Source organism: Oncorhynchus clarkii, chromosome 7, assembly GCF_045791955.1.
Source record: "Oncorhynchus clarkii lewisi isolate Uvic-CL-2024 chromosome 7, UVic_Ocla_1.0, whole genome shotgun sequence".
Classification (NCBI taxonomy): domain Eukaryota; kingdom Metazoa; phylum Chordata; class Actinopteri; order Salmoniformes; family Salmonidae; genus Oncorhynchus; species Oncorhynchus clarkii.
The window spans coordinates 63,398,467-63,415,904 of NC_092153.1; the positions used below are offsets into that span (position 1 = coordinate 63,398,467).

The window sequence follows — 17,438 nt, forward strand, 5'->3', positions numbered from 1 at the left end:
AATACGTTTTGTTTATCGCTTGTTTTTCTTACAACCAAACAGCGCAATACTTGATGTGTTCTGTAGAAAAAAAAGGCCTGTCTTAAATATCAGTCTGCAAAGGATAGACTTGTTAAGTAGAGTGTATTTTCATATTTTCTTTGGTGGACTGACTGCGAACATAAGACACAACGATTTGAGACTGGTGGGAGCAAATACAAAAAGTATCAAACACAGTATTTCGTGTGGCATATTATATGGGGTGGAATAGATCATTGATAATACAAATAACAGAATTGGCTAATAGTTTTTGATTGAAAGTGGTGACCGTCACCATTTGTTTACAACAAGAAGTGACTATGTTGCAAACATTTCCCATTAGATCGTATTTAACTATATGACAGAGCCTTATTCAATCGAAACCTGTTCTGTACTTAAACGTGGAAACCCAGTTTGATGAGAGCCCTAAGTGCCAGTACTATAATGACGGGACTAGAGAGGGGGACAATGTGCTTTTCTGGTCAGAAGTAGCCTAGTGCACTTTATAGGGAATTGGAGTACGATCCCACTGGGCAAAGACATCAGTTCAACATCTAGTTTTGATTTGCAATTACGTGAATTCAGTTTGAAATCAACAAAACATTTCACCATGTCATTGGATTTAGGTGACAAGTTGGGTGAATAAATTACGAAAATCCCTTACATTGATGACTTTTTGCAAAACCAAACAGTTTTCCACATTGATTTAACATCACCACATTTTGTATTTATTTAAATGACATGGAAACAATGTTTATTCAACCAGTTTTTGCCCAGTGGGATTTGGAACATACACCTATGCCTCCCAGTCAGACCTTGGGGCTCCTCAGATGGTTTTAAAGTGCTTCATATGTGGAGCAGTGGAGTGTGGTTGGACTGGTTTATACTACATTGAGAGCTGACAGGAAAAACCAGACAGGATGTGCAACATGCAACTGGGACACATTTGTGTTTTGTTCCATTCAAATCAGATGCCTTCACTCACAAATCAACCAAACAACCTGGCTTGACTCTTTAATGTCATTCCAAGAATGGTTAGAATTTGAACAGCTTCCTTAAACATCTCAATAAAAAAGTCATAATAGCATAGAGATTTGGCACTATCAGCTATACTAGTATCAATCAGAGATAACATATGTTTAGATTTGAGATTGAATCATGAATATCATGGCAAACTGTCACTGTGTATTTGAGGGTAAACAACAGCACTTTTTGTAGATCGTCCCTGTAAAGGCGATCATAAGTATAAGATGAATCATCTTTAACTCTGTGAGACCCAAACATAGATTCAAATGAGGGAAAAAAATATTACCCCCTAGAAATACTTCTAATACTTCTAATAGACCTCTGATGGATCAAAATCATTGACAGGTGATAGAAAATATTGTGTCATGGTATATAAACCTAAAATTCTGTCTTATTTTGTCTGAAATAGCTAAATGTATCATCTTGACCAATCCATATTTTAGTATGTTGCTATCAAAAACATGTATTTTTCAAAGCCTCAACTATTTTGAAATACATAATATAATATATATCTTCATTTTTGTTATTTTAATGTCTAGAAGGAACATCAAAGTTAATGTTGAAGTATTTGGTTATCCATATTTGCAGAATTCGGAAGGTATACAATCTCTTTAACTTGTCTATCAATCTATAAATGTGGTCCTATGCCTGAGTTTGCCCACTCTTTAATAAACCCAATGTTGCCTTTTTGCAACACTTACAAAACTACCTCTACAACTGGCTCAGAGTGCGTGTTTCACAATAAAAAAATATATATTCATAATCACTACCTCTTAAAGAAGACAGGAAAATATATTTCAAGTCACGTAGTTGCATGGATGGCTTACTACATATGCTTGTGTAGAGGACCAGTGTGGTCTCAGACAAGTGAACAGGTGTCAGATTCAGAGTGTTTAATAGTCACATGTACAAGGTTGCAGGTGTGATTGCAAGGTTCAGTGAAAATCTGTCTAGTGGTGACTATTCAGCAGCCTGATGGTTTGAGGGTAGAAACTATTGGCCAGTCTTCAAGTTTTTGCCATGATGCTCCTGTACTGCCCACGTCTGAAGGGAGAACAGCGCATGGCTTGGGTGGCTGGGGTTCCTGATGATCTTCTTGGCCATCCTGCGACACCTGGTGTTGTAGGTGTCCTGTAGAGCAGGCAGTGTACACCCAATGGTGTGTTCGGCTGCACGTTTCACCCTCTGAAGCGCCTTGTGGTTTCTAATGTTTCAGAGGCTAATGATGCCACAATAATCACTGACACACACAAATATGATTAAGAGATACATCTGGGCCTAAGGAGATGCACTGTGCTTTAAATAATTATTTAGTTTAGGACCTGTACAGGATGCAATTGAGGAAGCATTGCATTTTTGCAACTGAGGGTCTCAGGGTTAAGTGAATATAGTGCTAAAGATTTGTATTTAGTTACAAATCCCTCACTAAAATAAGTGAATTGTTATGCATAATGTAGAATTTAGCATAACAACTGTCAGTCCAATGACATTTATTTCACTGACATAACAATAATACTGTACAGTTACGGTGTAAGAGATAGCTTATGGTGTAAGAGGTAGCTTATGGTGTAAGAGGTAGCTTATGGTATAAGATGTACAGTTGAAGTCGGAAGTTTACATACACCTTAGCCAAATACATTCAAACTCAGTTTTTCACAATTCCTGACATTTAATCCTAGTAACAATTCCCTGTCTTAGGTCAGTTAGGATCACCACTTTATTTTAAGAATGTGAAATGTCAGAATAATAGTAGAGAGTGATTTATTTCAGCTTTTATTTCTGTCATCACATTCCCAGTGGGTCAGAAGTTTACATACACTCAATTAGTATTTGGTAGCATTGCCTTTAAATTGTTTAACTTGGGTCAAACTTTTCGGGAAACCTTCCACAACCTTCCCACAATAAGTTGGGTGAATTTTGGCCCAATCCTCCTGACAGAGCTGGTGTAACTGAGTCAGGTTTGTAGGCCTCCTTGCGCTTTTTCAGTTCTGCTAACAAATTTTCTATGGGATTGAGGTCAGGGCGTTGTGATGGCCACTCCAATACCTTGACTTTGTTGTCCTTAAGCCATTTTGCCACAACTTTGGAAGTATGCTTTGGGTCATTGTTCATTTGGAAGACCCATTTGTGACCAAACTTTAACTTGACTGATGTCTTGAGATGTTTCTTCAATATATTCACATAATTTTCCCACCTCATGATGCCATCTATTTTGTGAAGTGCACCAGTCCATCCTGCAGCAAAGCACCCCCACAACATGATGCTGCCACCCCCGTGCTTCACGTTTGGGATGGTGTTCTTCAGGTTGCAAGGTTGCTTTTCCCTCCAAACATTACGATAGTCATTATGGCCAAAACTTTCTATTTTTGTTTCATTAGACCAGAGGACATTTCTCCAAAAAGTATGATCTTTGTCCCCATGTGCAGTTGCAAACCATAGTCTGGCTTTTTTTATGGTGGTTTTGGAGCAGTGGCTTCTTCCTTGCTGAGCGGCCTTTCAGGTTATGTTGATATAGGACTCGTTTTACTGTGGCTATAGATACTTTTGTACCTGTTTCCTCCAGCATCTTCACAGGGTCCTTTGCTGTTGTTCTGGGATTGATTTGCACTTTTTGCTCCAAAGTACGTTCATCTCTAGGAGACAGAACGCATCTCCTTCCTGAGCGGTATGACGGCTGCGTGGTCCCATGGTGTTTATACATGTGTACTATTGTTTGTACAGATGAACATGGTACCTTCAGGCATTTGGAAATTGCTCCCAAGGATGAACCAGACTTGTGGACATCTACAATTTATTTTCTGAAGTCTTGGCTGATTTCTTTTGATTTTCAGATGATGTCAATCGAAGAGGCACTGAGTTTGAAGGTAGGCCTTGAAATACATCCACAGGTATACCTCCAATTAACTCAAATGATGTCAATTAGCCGATCAGAAGCTTCTAAAGCCATGACATAATTTTCTGGAATTTTCCAAGCTGTTTAAAGGCACAGTCAACTTAGTGTATGTAAACTTCTGACCCACTGGAATTGTGATACAGTGAAATAATCTGACTGTAAACAATTGTTGGAAAAAGGACTTGTGTCATGCACAAAGTAGATGTCCTAACCGACTTGCCAAAACTATAGTTTGTTTACAAGAAATTTGCGGAGTGGTGGGAAAACAAGTTTTAATGACTCCAACATAAGTGTATGTAAACTTCAGACTTCAACTGAACTTTTTCAGAGGTATTTTTCCTCTGTAAAAATCTAGCCCAACCAGCCTCTTTTAGCTTGGCCTGAGAAAACCAAACCGACTGGCTTTCAACCCTGAGTATCATCAGAGTATGTGAAAGTGATATGTTATGGTGAAAGTTATTTTCACAGAGAGCAGAGTGACAGCTTACAGTTTTTTTTGATTGCTTAAGCACGATTTTCAAAATAGGGCCTGTGTTTTCAAAACACTACACACAATTAGCACAACCACACGCCCAATTAGCAAAACACTACAGATCCTTTGCAAAATTAAACACTCTTGTAAAAACGATACACTTCTTTTTAAAAACCACACTTTGTTACCATATGAAACACACACGTTTCACATTACTATACTCTGTTTACACAAGTTACACTCTGCTGTGATAAACCTAAAACCCTTTTAGCACTTCTACTTCCCTATGATTAGAGTAGGCTACTATCAACAAAGTACAAAATAATGTAAATTCACCAAACACTACACAAGACCAATGTTGCAGACTGAAGAAACTCATTTATTTCTCAACACGCCCAAAATGTTGACAAGGAGAGTCATAATACTGTAACCAAACGTCACTTTACATATTGTAAGTTCAAAAAAATAAATACAAAAATAACTAGACATTGCCTCTTCGCCTAGCTGGATCTTGCCAGAGAATTTCATCAACATCGCAGGCAATGTTGTCATTAGCAAGACACCTTGGAAAGAAACATCTTGAATGACGAATCCATCCTTGCATTGCTGCTACCTCCATCTGGTCACAGGCCTCCTCCATGGCTTGGATGAGGGGTACCTCAGCCTGGAGACGGAGATCATATACCTTCCACCGCCATGCCGAGAAAGGAATGGAGAGTATGGTGGAAGATATAGGACGGTGAAATGTGGATGTTGCTGAAACCAGTTCTGAACCAGAGCAGAGCGGTGGAAAGACACATAGTCCTAGACAACAATGTATTGCATATGATCGATTTGATTTGCTGCTGTTATGTTGTGTAATTGGTCCAATAATGTAAGTATGAGTGCTGTGTTGTAAGGGCCCATATGGGCATGGCAGTGGAGGACCCCATTCTGTATAATGGCTGCACAGAGTGTTATATTATGCCCACGTTGCCCTGGGACATTGACTGTTGCCAATGATGTTTCTTCCCTTCCTTCGTGTTCTCGTCAGGTTGAACCCAGCCTCATCTACGTAAATGAACTCATGCTGGACCTCCTCTCCATCCATTCGTAAAACAGTGTCAGGCAAAATTGTGTAGTTCAGTGTAGATCTAGTATACATATTACAGTACAGTAATAGATTATGAGACAGTATGCAAGATCACACTGCTAAAGTAAATACATACCTCTGCATAATCATGCCGCAGTTGTTTCACCCTTTCGGAATTGCGCTCGAAAGGCACTCGATAAATTTGCTTCATTTGAATATGTTTTTTTTAAGGATGCGTGCCAGTGTTGATGTTGAGACCTGATGGATATCGTTGAAAATGGCGTGGTTATTGACAATGTTAGCTTGGAGCTGCTTGAGTGTTATAGCATTGTCGTCCCTGACCCTCAATCCTATGTAGAAAAAAACCCAGTATACAATAGTACAGTAATTTCACAGGAAAAGGTAACAGAAGTGCTGATAGTGCATAGAATACAGTACTGTAAGCAGTTACTGAAACCGTGCAGATGTTTTTGATATGATGATATTTTTACAATACCTATTTTCCAGTCGAAATGTTCTCATCACACTTGCGACTGTATATCGGCTTAGATTTGACTGTACTCGCAATCCAGCCTCCCTCAGCGTCAGGCCGTGGTTGACAACGTGGTCAACCAGTGTTGCGCGGATCTCATTTGTCAGATTCGGTCCTCTTTGAGCACCTTCTTGTCTTCCTCTTCCTCCCCTTCCTCCTCCTCCTCATCCTCCTCCTCGTCCTCCTCGTCCTCCTCGTCCTCCTCGTTCTCCTCGTCGTCCTCCTCCTCGTCTTACTCTTTCTCTGACTCTTTCCATTGTGCTTGAAGACCGATGAACTCACCTGCTGCTTTTTATAGTGCTTATACACCTGATTGGTGTGTCTACAGTTAAGCAAATTAGTGTTTGCACACCTGATGACTGTGTTGAACCAATTGGTTGGACGGTGACAGTCAGTGCTTTGGTATTGCAAGGACGTGACTTCATGATAGATTTTTGTGTGTAATGTATGTTAAGTGTGTTTAGTGTTTTGCAAATCACTGTGTGTAGAGTTTTGCAACAAGTGTGAGGTTGACAATGTGCTTATAGTTGTGCAAATATGGGCTGATGTTTTGCTTCTTGAGTGTAAGGTTTTGCTAATAGTGTACTACTTTTAATTTTAGTGTGTAAGCAATCCAAAAAAAACTGTAATGTGAAGTAAAGCCAATGATTTGTTTTGTACCTGGCTTCATGTAGCACAATTAGCCTAACATAGCCTTTCTTCTTCTCCCCTCTCTTCTCACTTCCTCCTCTTCCTCCCCTCTCCCTCCACTTCTGTCCCTTCACCTCTCCTGCCAAACTCTCCCTTTTTCTCAACCACTCTCCTTTGCTCCACTCCCCTATCCTCTCGTCCCCTTTTTCATACTTTTTTCTGTTCTCAGGAACGAAGTGAGGGCATGGCAGCTCGTGTGGACGTGGCCTCTGGTGAGGTGGGCCAAGCAGGAGATGCAGGTATCAAGCCTGAGCTAGGCCCCAAACCCTGCCTGATTCCCAAACCCTTTTCACTGCAGAGGAACACCACATTCCGCTCCATCCTAGCCCCAAAGACACTCACAATGACTCCACAGCCATCTCAGACCACGCCCACTACCTCCAGCAAACCAGAGCCTTGTCAGCCTATTAGTGCCCCTGTGTCTGACTCAAGCAGCATTGTGAAACTCGATGCAGAGAGCACCACGATACCTGAACTGACCAATGCTCTCAAAGTTCCTTCAGCCATAACACCCCAAACTGAATCGACCCACATTACTGAACAAAACCAAACTGCTCTTTCCACATCCCTTACTATCCCAAAATCTGAGCCACCAGCTATTACCACATCTGACCCAACTGGAACCTCAGAGGTAAATCAAGTCAGTCTTTCTGAACTGGACGAACATGGCCCCTCTGATACAGGCCACTCCGCCACTGGAACTGAGCCTGTACCATCAGTCACCTCAACTCCTCTTCAAACGCAGTCTGAAAACACTGTGAGTGAGCCCACCCCTGCAGTCGTCAGGCGCCACGCTGGGAAGGATCAGGCAGCCCACTTGGGAGGAGGCAGGAAGCGGCTGTCCATGGAGCTCACCTCCAGGTTTGAGTCTGCTGGCCTCTCACTCCCCTCACAGCCACCAGCTAACCAGGAACGGGAACAGGTGACCATGAGAGAGACTGCAGTCCCCAAAGTGTCAGTCCTCGGGGCAAAAGAGGAAGAGAAGGTCACTGATTCACCAGGGTCACCGTCTGAACCAGAGTGCAGACTCAAGCACTCAACACCACTGAAGGAAGAGAGAGATGGAGAAGGGGTAAAGGAGGAAGGAGAAAAGAAAGGGAACAGCATACAACGGAGGATCAGTCTGCTGCTGGACTCCTCCTCGAGACTAGAGGCTCTGACCAATAGGGAGGAAGTACCTCGTCCAATGAAACAAGCAGTTAGTTCTGGTGGTGTGAAACAGCGGATCAAAGACTGGGCAGCAGACACACCTCCTGTTCAGGCATCCAATCAGAGGGTGGATGTTGCCCCTCAACCATTCCCTGTCAGAGTTCACCCTGTGTTGAGTGTCACTGGGGGGTCGTTGGCGACGAGCAAAAGCGTTCAGCTAGCTCCTCGAGAGGACAAGGCTTCCACCCTACTTCACGCTGGACATTCTGGGATAGAAGATGAGGAGGAGGAGGAGGAGGAAGACGAGGAGGAGGAAGAGGAGGAGGGAGAGAAGGAGGAGGATGTGGTACCACTCTACAAAACAGTAGGGATACAGGAAGATGGACAGGAAGATGGAGGGAAAAAACAGGAGCTAGTAGTTGATCAAATATGGAAAGAGATGGAGGCTAAGGTAAAAGAGGAGGAAAAACTTGCAGAAGTGGATAAATTAAAACAGCTGGAACTAGAAGAGAGACAGGCAGAAGATGAGAGGGAGAGAGAAAGACAAAAGGTAGTGGAGAGGGAAAGGGAGAGACAGAGAGAGGAGGAAGAGAGAAAGAGGGAAGAAGAAGAGGAGAGAAAAAGACAAAGAGAAATGGAGAGGGAAATGAAGAGACAGAGACAGAGAGAGGAGGAAAGGGATAGGGAGAGACAGAGAGATAAAGAAGAGAGAGAGAGAAAGAGGAAAGAAGAAAAGGAGAGAGAAAGACAGATAGAACTTGAGAAGGAAAGGGAGCGACAGAAAGAGGAGGAGAGGGATAGGGAGAGACAGAGAGATGAAGAAGAGAGAGAGAGAAATAGGAAAGAAGAGGAGAGAGAAAGACTGATAGAATTTGAGAAGGAAAGGGAGAGACAGAGAGAGGAAGAGAGGGATAGGGAGAGACAGAGAGATGAAGAAGAGAGAAAGAGAAAGAGGAAAGAAGAGGAGAGAGAAAGACTGATAGAATTTGAGAAGGAAAGGGAGAGACAGAGAGATGAAGAAGAGAGAGAGAGAAAGAGGAAAGAAGATGAGAGAGAAAGACTGATAGAATTTGAGAAGGAAAGGGAGAGACAGAGAGAGGAGGATGAGAGAGAGAGAAAGAGGAAAGAAGAGAAGGAGAGAGAAAGACAGATAGAACTTGAGAAGGAAAGGGAGCGACAGCGAGAGGAGGAAGAGAGAAAGAGAAAGAGGAAAGAAGAGGAGAGAGAAAGACTGATAGAACTTGAGAAGGAAAGGGAGAGACAGAGAGAGGAGGACGAGAGAGAGAGAAAGAGGAAAGAAGAGAAGGAGAGAGAAAGACAGATAGAACTTGAGAAGGAAAGGGAGCAACAGAGAGAGGAGGAAGAGAGAAAGAGGAAAGAAGAGAAGGAGAGAGAAAGACAGATAGAACTTGAGAAGGAAAGGAAGCAACAGAGAGAGGAGGAAGAGAGAAAGAGAAAGAGGAAAGAAGAGAAGGAGAGAGAAAGACTGATAGAATTTGAGAAGGAAAGGGAGAGACAGAGAGAGGAGGAAGAGAGAAAGAGGAAAGAAGAGAAGGGAGAAAGACAGAGAGAAGTGGAAAGGGAAAATGAGAGACAGGTAGAGGAAGGAGAGAGGGAGAAGCTTAGGATGAAAGAGGAGAGATTGAGAGAGAAGGAAAGGGAGAAACTCAAAGAAAAAGAGCGAGAAATGGAAATACAGAGAGCGGAGGAAAGGATGCAGGAAGATGAGATAAAGAGAGAAGAAGATCGGAAGAAAGAAGAAGCAGTGTCCCCAATCCAATTCATCACTCTTAAACCTGACCAACCTCCCAAGCCAGAGCCTCCTCCCTCAACTACCGTACCCATCATAGAACCAATACCAAAAGAAGAGAAGCAGCCTCACATCGAGGTGGTCTACGACGACTTCTCTGTCAAAGAGGAGAAGCCTCTTATCAAGATGGTCTATGATGATTTCTCCGTCAAGCCCCGGCGGTGGGGGTCTCAGGCCAGGTTCCTTGCTGACCGTGCCCAGGTCAAGTCACCCTCCCCTGGAACAGAGGAGCCTGAGTCACTGGGCTCCTCGGAATCCGACCTCCAGAGAACCGTTGTTGACACCCGGGAGCCAGCCCAAGAGAGTCCAGTCAGCGTCAAACCTCACCCAGCTGAGAGGGATCTAGAGGGGGGAGTCCCCACCCCAAAGGATGGGACAGAGAATAAGAAGGAGAAGAAAAAGAAGGAGGAAGAGAAGTATAAGGAGGAGGGCACCATCATGGACATGGAGGAGGTAAGCAAGGGGAATATCAACTGGGGAGTAAATATGAAAATTATAACACAAAAAGGGTATTTAATGGCCTAGGTCATTTTCCTTTCCAACACTGACTGACTTTCCATTGGCTTAAATCCTGGTGGTATACTGGGGAAATTGTGTTTCCATAAGAATCCACATAAAGGCATTTATGGGGGTAGCCATACAGATACAGATCATTTTTATATAAAATCTCAAAGCAGGTTACACGGCTATTGGCTAAATATCAAGGTATCCCTTTAATGTGGTACTACCTGCTAAAGGAACAGGTATGAAGTCACTGCTAAAGAAGGCAGTGTGTGTGTGTGTGTGTGTGTGTGTGTGTGTGTGTGTGTGTGTGTGTGTGTGTGTGTGTGTGTGTGTGTGTGTGTGTGTGTGTGTGTGTGTGTGTGTGTGTGTGTGTGTGTGTGTGTGTGTGTGTGTGTGTGTGTGTGTGTAACTGTAAATAGTTGGATCAAGGTGTGTCATTGTGTAATGATACTGACATGCCCTGAAACCAGAACCTATTCACTACCTACCCTGCCTGCTACCTAGATAACCATAGGTACAAATAGGTGTTGGTTCAAGGGGTGTGTAGTTATACACAGACTCTCTATCTCTCTTACACACACACACACACACACACACACACACACACACACACACACACACACACACACACACTTGCACAAACACACAAAAATACACATACGATACAAATACACCCGGGTACATACACTAACAGACAATGACAATGCCTACTTGGTCTTGGTGATATTTCATTCACTTCTTGTGGTTTTCTACTGAATGAGAAGTTGTCATTGAGCAATAACTTATTGTGGCTCTCTGCTGCCCCCATTCAGTACAGAGACAGTATTACAAAACACATTGGGATATTTGACAGAATTTAGAACTTGAGTATAAGTAAATACGAAAGTGTTTCTTTAATGAGGAAATTCCCTTCGGCAATATAGCTAAGTAGTCCCAAATATCCCCACATGTACTTTGTGTGTGGGCGTGGCTGCTTGCTTTCGTGTGTGAGCGAGAAATAGAAAGTAACCGAGATCGAGACATTTTACTTCCCTTCCATCACTATTGCAGTCTTTGTCTTCCTTTCATTTTACCTTCACTCAATGTATTTCTCTACTAGAAAGGGGTTGTATATACAATGATTGGCCAATAGTTCCAATGATATTGTCTTATGAAATTTGGATGGTTGGTCTGTTTAAATTAAGGAGTATTTTAGTTTCAGGTCTTTTGTTGTGATCTAAAAACAATAAATAAAACGTATATATAAAAATAAAAGGGTTGTATACAGGAAGGGAATTAGAATAGCCATATCTCCTCTTTTAGCTGTTTGACATAGATATGAAAAAGGACGTTGGGAGATACATGAAGGATAGGCAATACTAAGGGTGATGTATAAAGGAGGAAGACAGAGAGATAAGATATTATGTACCGATACATAGGGATAAACTGATGAAGAAGTGTTAAAATAGAAATGCCTGAGGCTTCTATGGGTGAGTGATCTCTTCTGCTCATAGAAGAACTAATAGCTATATTGTATATTGAAAGCTGTCACACTTGTGTTCATTGTGAAAGAGAACTAGAGAAGTCAGGGCAGTTAGCGTGGCTAAATAGGAAGGTATCTCTTTAGAGCCACACTGTGCACAACACAAATAGTGTAGCTTTACTGTAGAATATCAATCTCGTTCTACTCGCTGAGAAGAGCATGAAATCACCACTAAAAAAGTCAAGCTATTCCACGCACATTGGCAGGACTAAGAGGTAGCAGCTAACAACATGCTGTTGTATTTTGATCATGCAAAATCTGTATTTGAATTAGGGGTTTAGTGACAGATGCAGATGAAGACAATTTAGACCTATGCAATTAGTTTGTTTTTTTACTCATTTTTTATTTTCAATTTCATAAAAGCAGATGAACATAGACACATACTACTTATACTACTACATGCAGATGGGTACAGTTCATGGTACATGGTAAAATAAGTGAAACTATATTAGGTTTAACATAACAGAAATCATAAAACATTTCCAGACAGAGATAATCATTATTATAAACAAATAGAGCAATAGAAAAAGACACCCAAACCCACACACAAAAAAGTACAAATACAAAACAAAATGTGGGGAGGGGCTTTATTTCATGCCATTAATAGTCTCATTACTGGGCTCCATCTTCAAATAAATGTAGGTCTTTATAATCTAAGTGAATGTGTTATTTCTTCCCTCTCATACAGCTCCCAAACCATTTTCAGACACAAGTTATATGTTGGGGCGGTTGAGTTTTAACCAAGACCTAGGCAATGTTTTCAACGTGCATTATATGGAGACAGCTCCTGTTTCTTTGGTTTGACACAACAACAGCATTTATGTGTAGCAAACATGCTGTTCAGTTTCAATGTTACATTTCTGTAGGCTGACAGGACTTTCCAATAAGTCAAATTCTAAGTAATCTCCCTTCAACAGGAATTCACATTTCCTGTTGGTGTGTGGCTTTTTTTTCTGCCTTACTTACTCATTCTATAGTACTATATCGTGTTTACATGAAGGTACACTCAGAGAAGATAGAGAAAGCAAGACATTTCATAGGCTCCTTTTTGTCTGGTTGGTGTGTGGCAAATGAACTAAGTGGACCAGATACAGCTGCTGTCTGAATAGGTATAAAGCCAAGCTTGGTGATTTACTGCCACCTGCAATCATGGATTTATTTCTCAGGAGTATAATTCATTGTCTGATCCATCCTGCTGACTTGGATGGGATTATGTCATCTTTTCATGAACCCATCAGAAGTCCCACCCAGGTGACTACTTCAACATGGTGAAAGTCCTCAATGGCCCTGCCCATGCTGATATAGGTTTTGTGGCACGTGAGCCATCTATCCAAGTTTATGTTTTCCTTATATTTAGCTCACTTCCTCAATTCACTTTCATTTGAATGAGTGAGTTACCATTTAGTCCAGTAGATGGTGCTAAATAACCAAACTATATTTACTTGTACAAAACCTGAAGTTACCTTTCAGTGAGTCCAATTATATTTACTTCCCATCGTGGCAATCCCTCACTCATTTCACTGGTTTCATGCAGATTTGAAAAGTTAATAATGAGCATTGTCAAAGGAGGACAGACACTGTGTTACTAGTTACAAGCATTTCGCTATCTCACAATAACATCTGCTAACCATGTGTATATGACCAATACATTTTATTTGATTAGATCATCCCCCAATCAATGCTCAATATGTATATGATGTAATTCATCAATATAAAACTAAACAACACATCTGTGAAGCTAAAACAGTCTTTCCCATTTCATATTATCTTTAGGATTTTTTAAGGTGAATCAGGTTTCTCCAGTAAGAGCTAGAGGGAGAAAGGCTATTTCTGGTCTGAGAGAGCAGTGTCAGTGTGTTTGCCCTCCAAACACAGGCTGAGCAGCCAACCATGAGGGCTGTTCAGACTGACTGACTGACTGATTGACTGACTGACAGACGGATTGACTGACAGATTGACTGATTGATAGATGGACAGTATGTAGTAGTGGAAAGTTGCAAGCATAACTTAATAAGATATTAGAATCCTGCCCTCACCCTCCATCCATCAACACTGTTCAACAACCCCACTTCTCTCATGATAGCAATTCATAAATACCATACATGGTACGACAAGCTAGATCTTGCTCTCTGTCTCTCTCTCTCCGTCCCTTGTCACCCCTCCCTTTGCTGAGAGAGTGCCTCTCTCGCTCTCTCTCTCTCCCTCTCCCTCTCCCTCTCTCTCTCTCCCTCTCTCTCTCTCTCTCTCTCTCTCTCTCTCTCTCTCTCTCTCTCTCACCTACTCAGTCTCTCTCTCTCTGTCTCACTCGTTCTCTCTCTCTCTCTCTCTCTCTCTCTCTCTCCAAGCCTGAAAAATGTAGATTTTGACTCCGGCACCTGCCCTTACCTACAGCACAGAGAAAGGGAGAGACGGAAGCAACAGCAGAGCAGCACCTTGGTCCAGCCTCACCTTCCCGTGGGATTTTCCACCTTCCTTCCTTCCTAACACAGAGCCCAGCTTTGATTGTTGTCCTCTGAGAACGTTCACCCAACTCTGTGGAGATAAAAGCAGAGAATTAAGCTCAACTCACCTGGTTGTGCATGAATGGATGCAAGGAGAAGTCAAGATTCCCATCTGGTTTTCCCATTTTTCTAAAAGAAATGGGAGGAAGGGTCTGAGAGAACCTGGGAGTTCCGGGGTCTTTAACTGCGGGAGAGACAGACAGGTTTGGTTTGTGAACGAGGGAATGTGTCAGAGCAAGAGAGAGAAAGAGAGAGAAAGAGACTTAATATATAAAGAACATGCAAGAGCTTAAGTGGTTGTACAAAGATGAAGAGTAGATATAGGCTAGGTAGTCCATCTGGCTGGCTGGGTTTGACATTGAACGTGAACAATACAATAAGGAAAATAGTCTATCAGCTGCAACAGGAGTCATAGATTGATATCTTACAGTGTGTTTTCACTTTCAGCCGGTTTCTTAGTGTTTGACAGAGTCTAGTTGTCACTGTGTGTGCTCAGGTTTGCCTAGTCCCATCCATTGTGGTGAGCCCTGCGGTGTCAGAGGAAAGTTTTGTTGTATTCAGAGCACATGGTTGGCCAGTTCACATGATTGGCAGGGCTAAACAGGAAGAGTTGTTTCAGTAAGTGGGAGTGAGGTGTACACAGAAGCATGCTTTGAACCTAAATTGGACTTTGATTAACTCAAACTGGACTGGTTACTGTGTATACAGAAGTACACCTTGAACCTAAATTGGACTTTGATTAACTCAAACTGGACTGGTTACTGTGGACCTTCCGTGATGAGGACATGTTCTATCACTGCCATCTTTGACCTTTGTCCTCTGAAACCAGGAAGTAAATAAAACACAGCCAGGGAAGGAGGACTTCTCAACCCCCACACCCCAAACCTGAATCCAACCCAAAAAAGTCTTGACCCTTGGTTAGCACATTCCGCTGGTTTCCATATTAACCCGGTCACCCCTGTGACCACTCAGCATTATCACGGTGGTAGCCAATAGACATGCAGAACCTGGGCGGTAAACTGTCCTCCGCCCAGGTCCAGGTCTCTAGCTGGGTGGGCAGCGTGCGTCGTTCCCTACAGGAGGCACTGAACTTAGTCTGGAAAAATGATGATGAAGAGGATGAGGTGGTGAAAGAAGAGAAGGAGAAGGTAGAGGAGGAGGAGGGAGAAGGTGGGGACGGGAGGTTCCAGAGGGCCGTGTCTCCACTGCGTAGCTTTGCCTCCCAGAGCCGGCGATCCCTGAGGTTGTTCTCGGTCCGGAGTCGCCAGCGGATCAAGCTAAGTAGACGGGCAGTAGACACCAGCGCTGTAAGAGAACTCATCTGAACAACGTCATTATCTTCTCTTGAACCAGACTGTTTTTAGAATGAACATAGACCTAAAAGTTCTACTTAGCCAAACAGCTTAATTCCCTAAATAGTCTGTAGGGCCACTACCACTTCTTTCTCCCCCTCCATCTCTCCAACACGTTTCGACCTCTTTCTGCTTATTCCTATCCTTCTTCTCGCCCCTCAGAGGCTTGTGTAGGCCTATGGTGTGCGTGTGTGTGCGTGCCGTGCTTATCAGTGTGCATTTCCCTCTGTCAGTGGTGTGAATGAGAGTCTGGGGAAAGTGACAGGAGGCCTGAGGGAAAGAGATAAGATCCATGGAAACACTGTAGCATGTGTGTTTGTGTGTGTGTGTGTGTGTGTGTGTGTGTTTGTGTGTTTGTGTGTTTGTGTTTGTGTGTGTGTGTGTGTGTGTGTGTGTGTGTGTGTGTGTGTGTGTGTGTGTGTGTGTGTGTGTGTGTGTGTGTGTGTGTGTGTGTATGCTCCTTGCTATGCATTTCTGCTCATGCTAACCTCACACACCTCTCAAGGCCCATGTTTTCGTGTCCATGTATAGTCTTTCTATTCCTCTCACTGCAGAACACATTTAGCAGAACCACACAGCTGTATTGCATTGTTTACATCTCTGTAACAGAGCTAATGGTGTGGTTTATGCTGTAGACCTGCAGAAAGGTAGACTGCTTCAGGGTGCAACAATATGCCGTCCATAACCACTAGTGAGTGTGAGTTCCTCGAAATTATGTGAGTACGCTTTTAAAAACCCTGTTCTGTCTCGGAAGCGAGTATGTCTCCTTGTGTATATTTCTATCAGGCCTGAAGCCTGCACATTTAATGTCTGAACACGCGCACATGTGTATGTGTCATTTATCGCTGCATTGTTTAGAGGACGTGCAAGCTAGCATTGGGTCCTTTTTCAGTCTGGATGGCTTTGAGCCCCCCTATAACTTTACTGTGAAGCACAGATGTTAAAATGAGGTGTGACTGCAGAGTACTACCTGCTCTGTCTTGACTTGTAACCCTCCCCCTTAGGATCCCTTGCTGGTGTCACTTGTTAAATCCACTTCAATCAGTGTAGATGAAGGGGAGGAGACAGGTTAAAGAAGGTTTTTAAAGCCTTGAGACAATTGAGACATGGATTGTGTGTTTCATTCAGAGGGTGAATGGGCAAGACAAAACATTTACGTGCCACAACTGTGGGAAGCATTGGAGTCAACATGGGCCAGCATCCCTGTGGAATGCTTTTGACACCTTGTAGTGTCCATGTCCCAATGAATTGAGGCTGTTCTGAGGGCAAAAGGGGGAGGTACAACTCAATATTAGAAAGTTGCTCTTACTTATTACCGCCTACCTTATTTGACATTGTAAGCTTTTTATGTAAACAATGGCAATCTGCCCTTTGAACTGATATACAGCTGCCAATGAAACTCTGGCAATTTAACCCTGCTGCTATACATACACTACATGACCAAAAGTATGTGGACACCCCTTCAAGTGAGTGGGTTCGGCTATTTCAGACACACCATTTGGTGACAGGTATATCAAATTGAGCACACAGTTATGCAATCTCTATAGACAAACATTGTCAGTAGAATGGCCCGTACTGAAGAACTCAGTGAAGAGCTCAGTGTCATAGGATGTCATAAGATGCCACCTTTCATTTTGTAAAATGTCTGCCCTGCTAGAGCTGCCCCGGTCAACTGTAAGTGCTGTTATTGTGGAAACATCTAAGAGCAACAACGGCTCAGCCGCGAAGTGGTAGGCCACACAAACTCACAGAATGGGACCGCCGAGTGCTGAAACACGTAGCATGTCTGTCCTCGGTTGCAACACTCACAAGCGAGGTCCAAACTGCCTCTGGAAATCCTCTGGAGTGACAAATTATGCTTTACCATCTTGCAGTCTGACGGACGAATCTAGGTTTG

General features: G+C 42.8%; 1 protein-coding gene across 1 annotated transcript in view; it reads left to right on the forward strand.

Annotated features, from left to right (window-relative positions):
• Positions 1-17,438, forward strand: part of LOC139413654 (trichohyalin-like) — a 28,205-nt gene that overhangs the window by 535 nt on the left and 10,232 nt on the right. The window contains exons 2-3 of the mRNA XM_071161285.1: positions 3,876-3,908; positions 6,873-10,115. Coding sequence (XP_071017386.1) covers positions 3,876-3,908; positions 6,873-10,115 — 3,276 coding nt within the window. The remainder of the gene's footprint in view (positions 1-3,875; positions 3,909-6,872; positions 10,116-17,438) is intronic.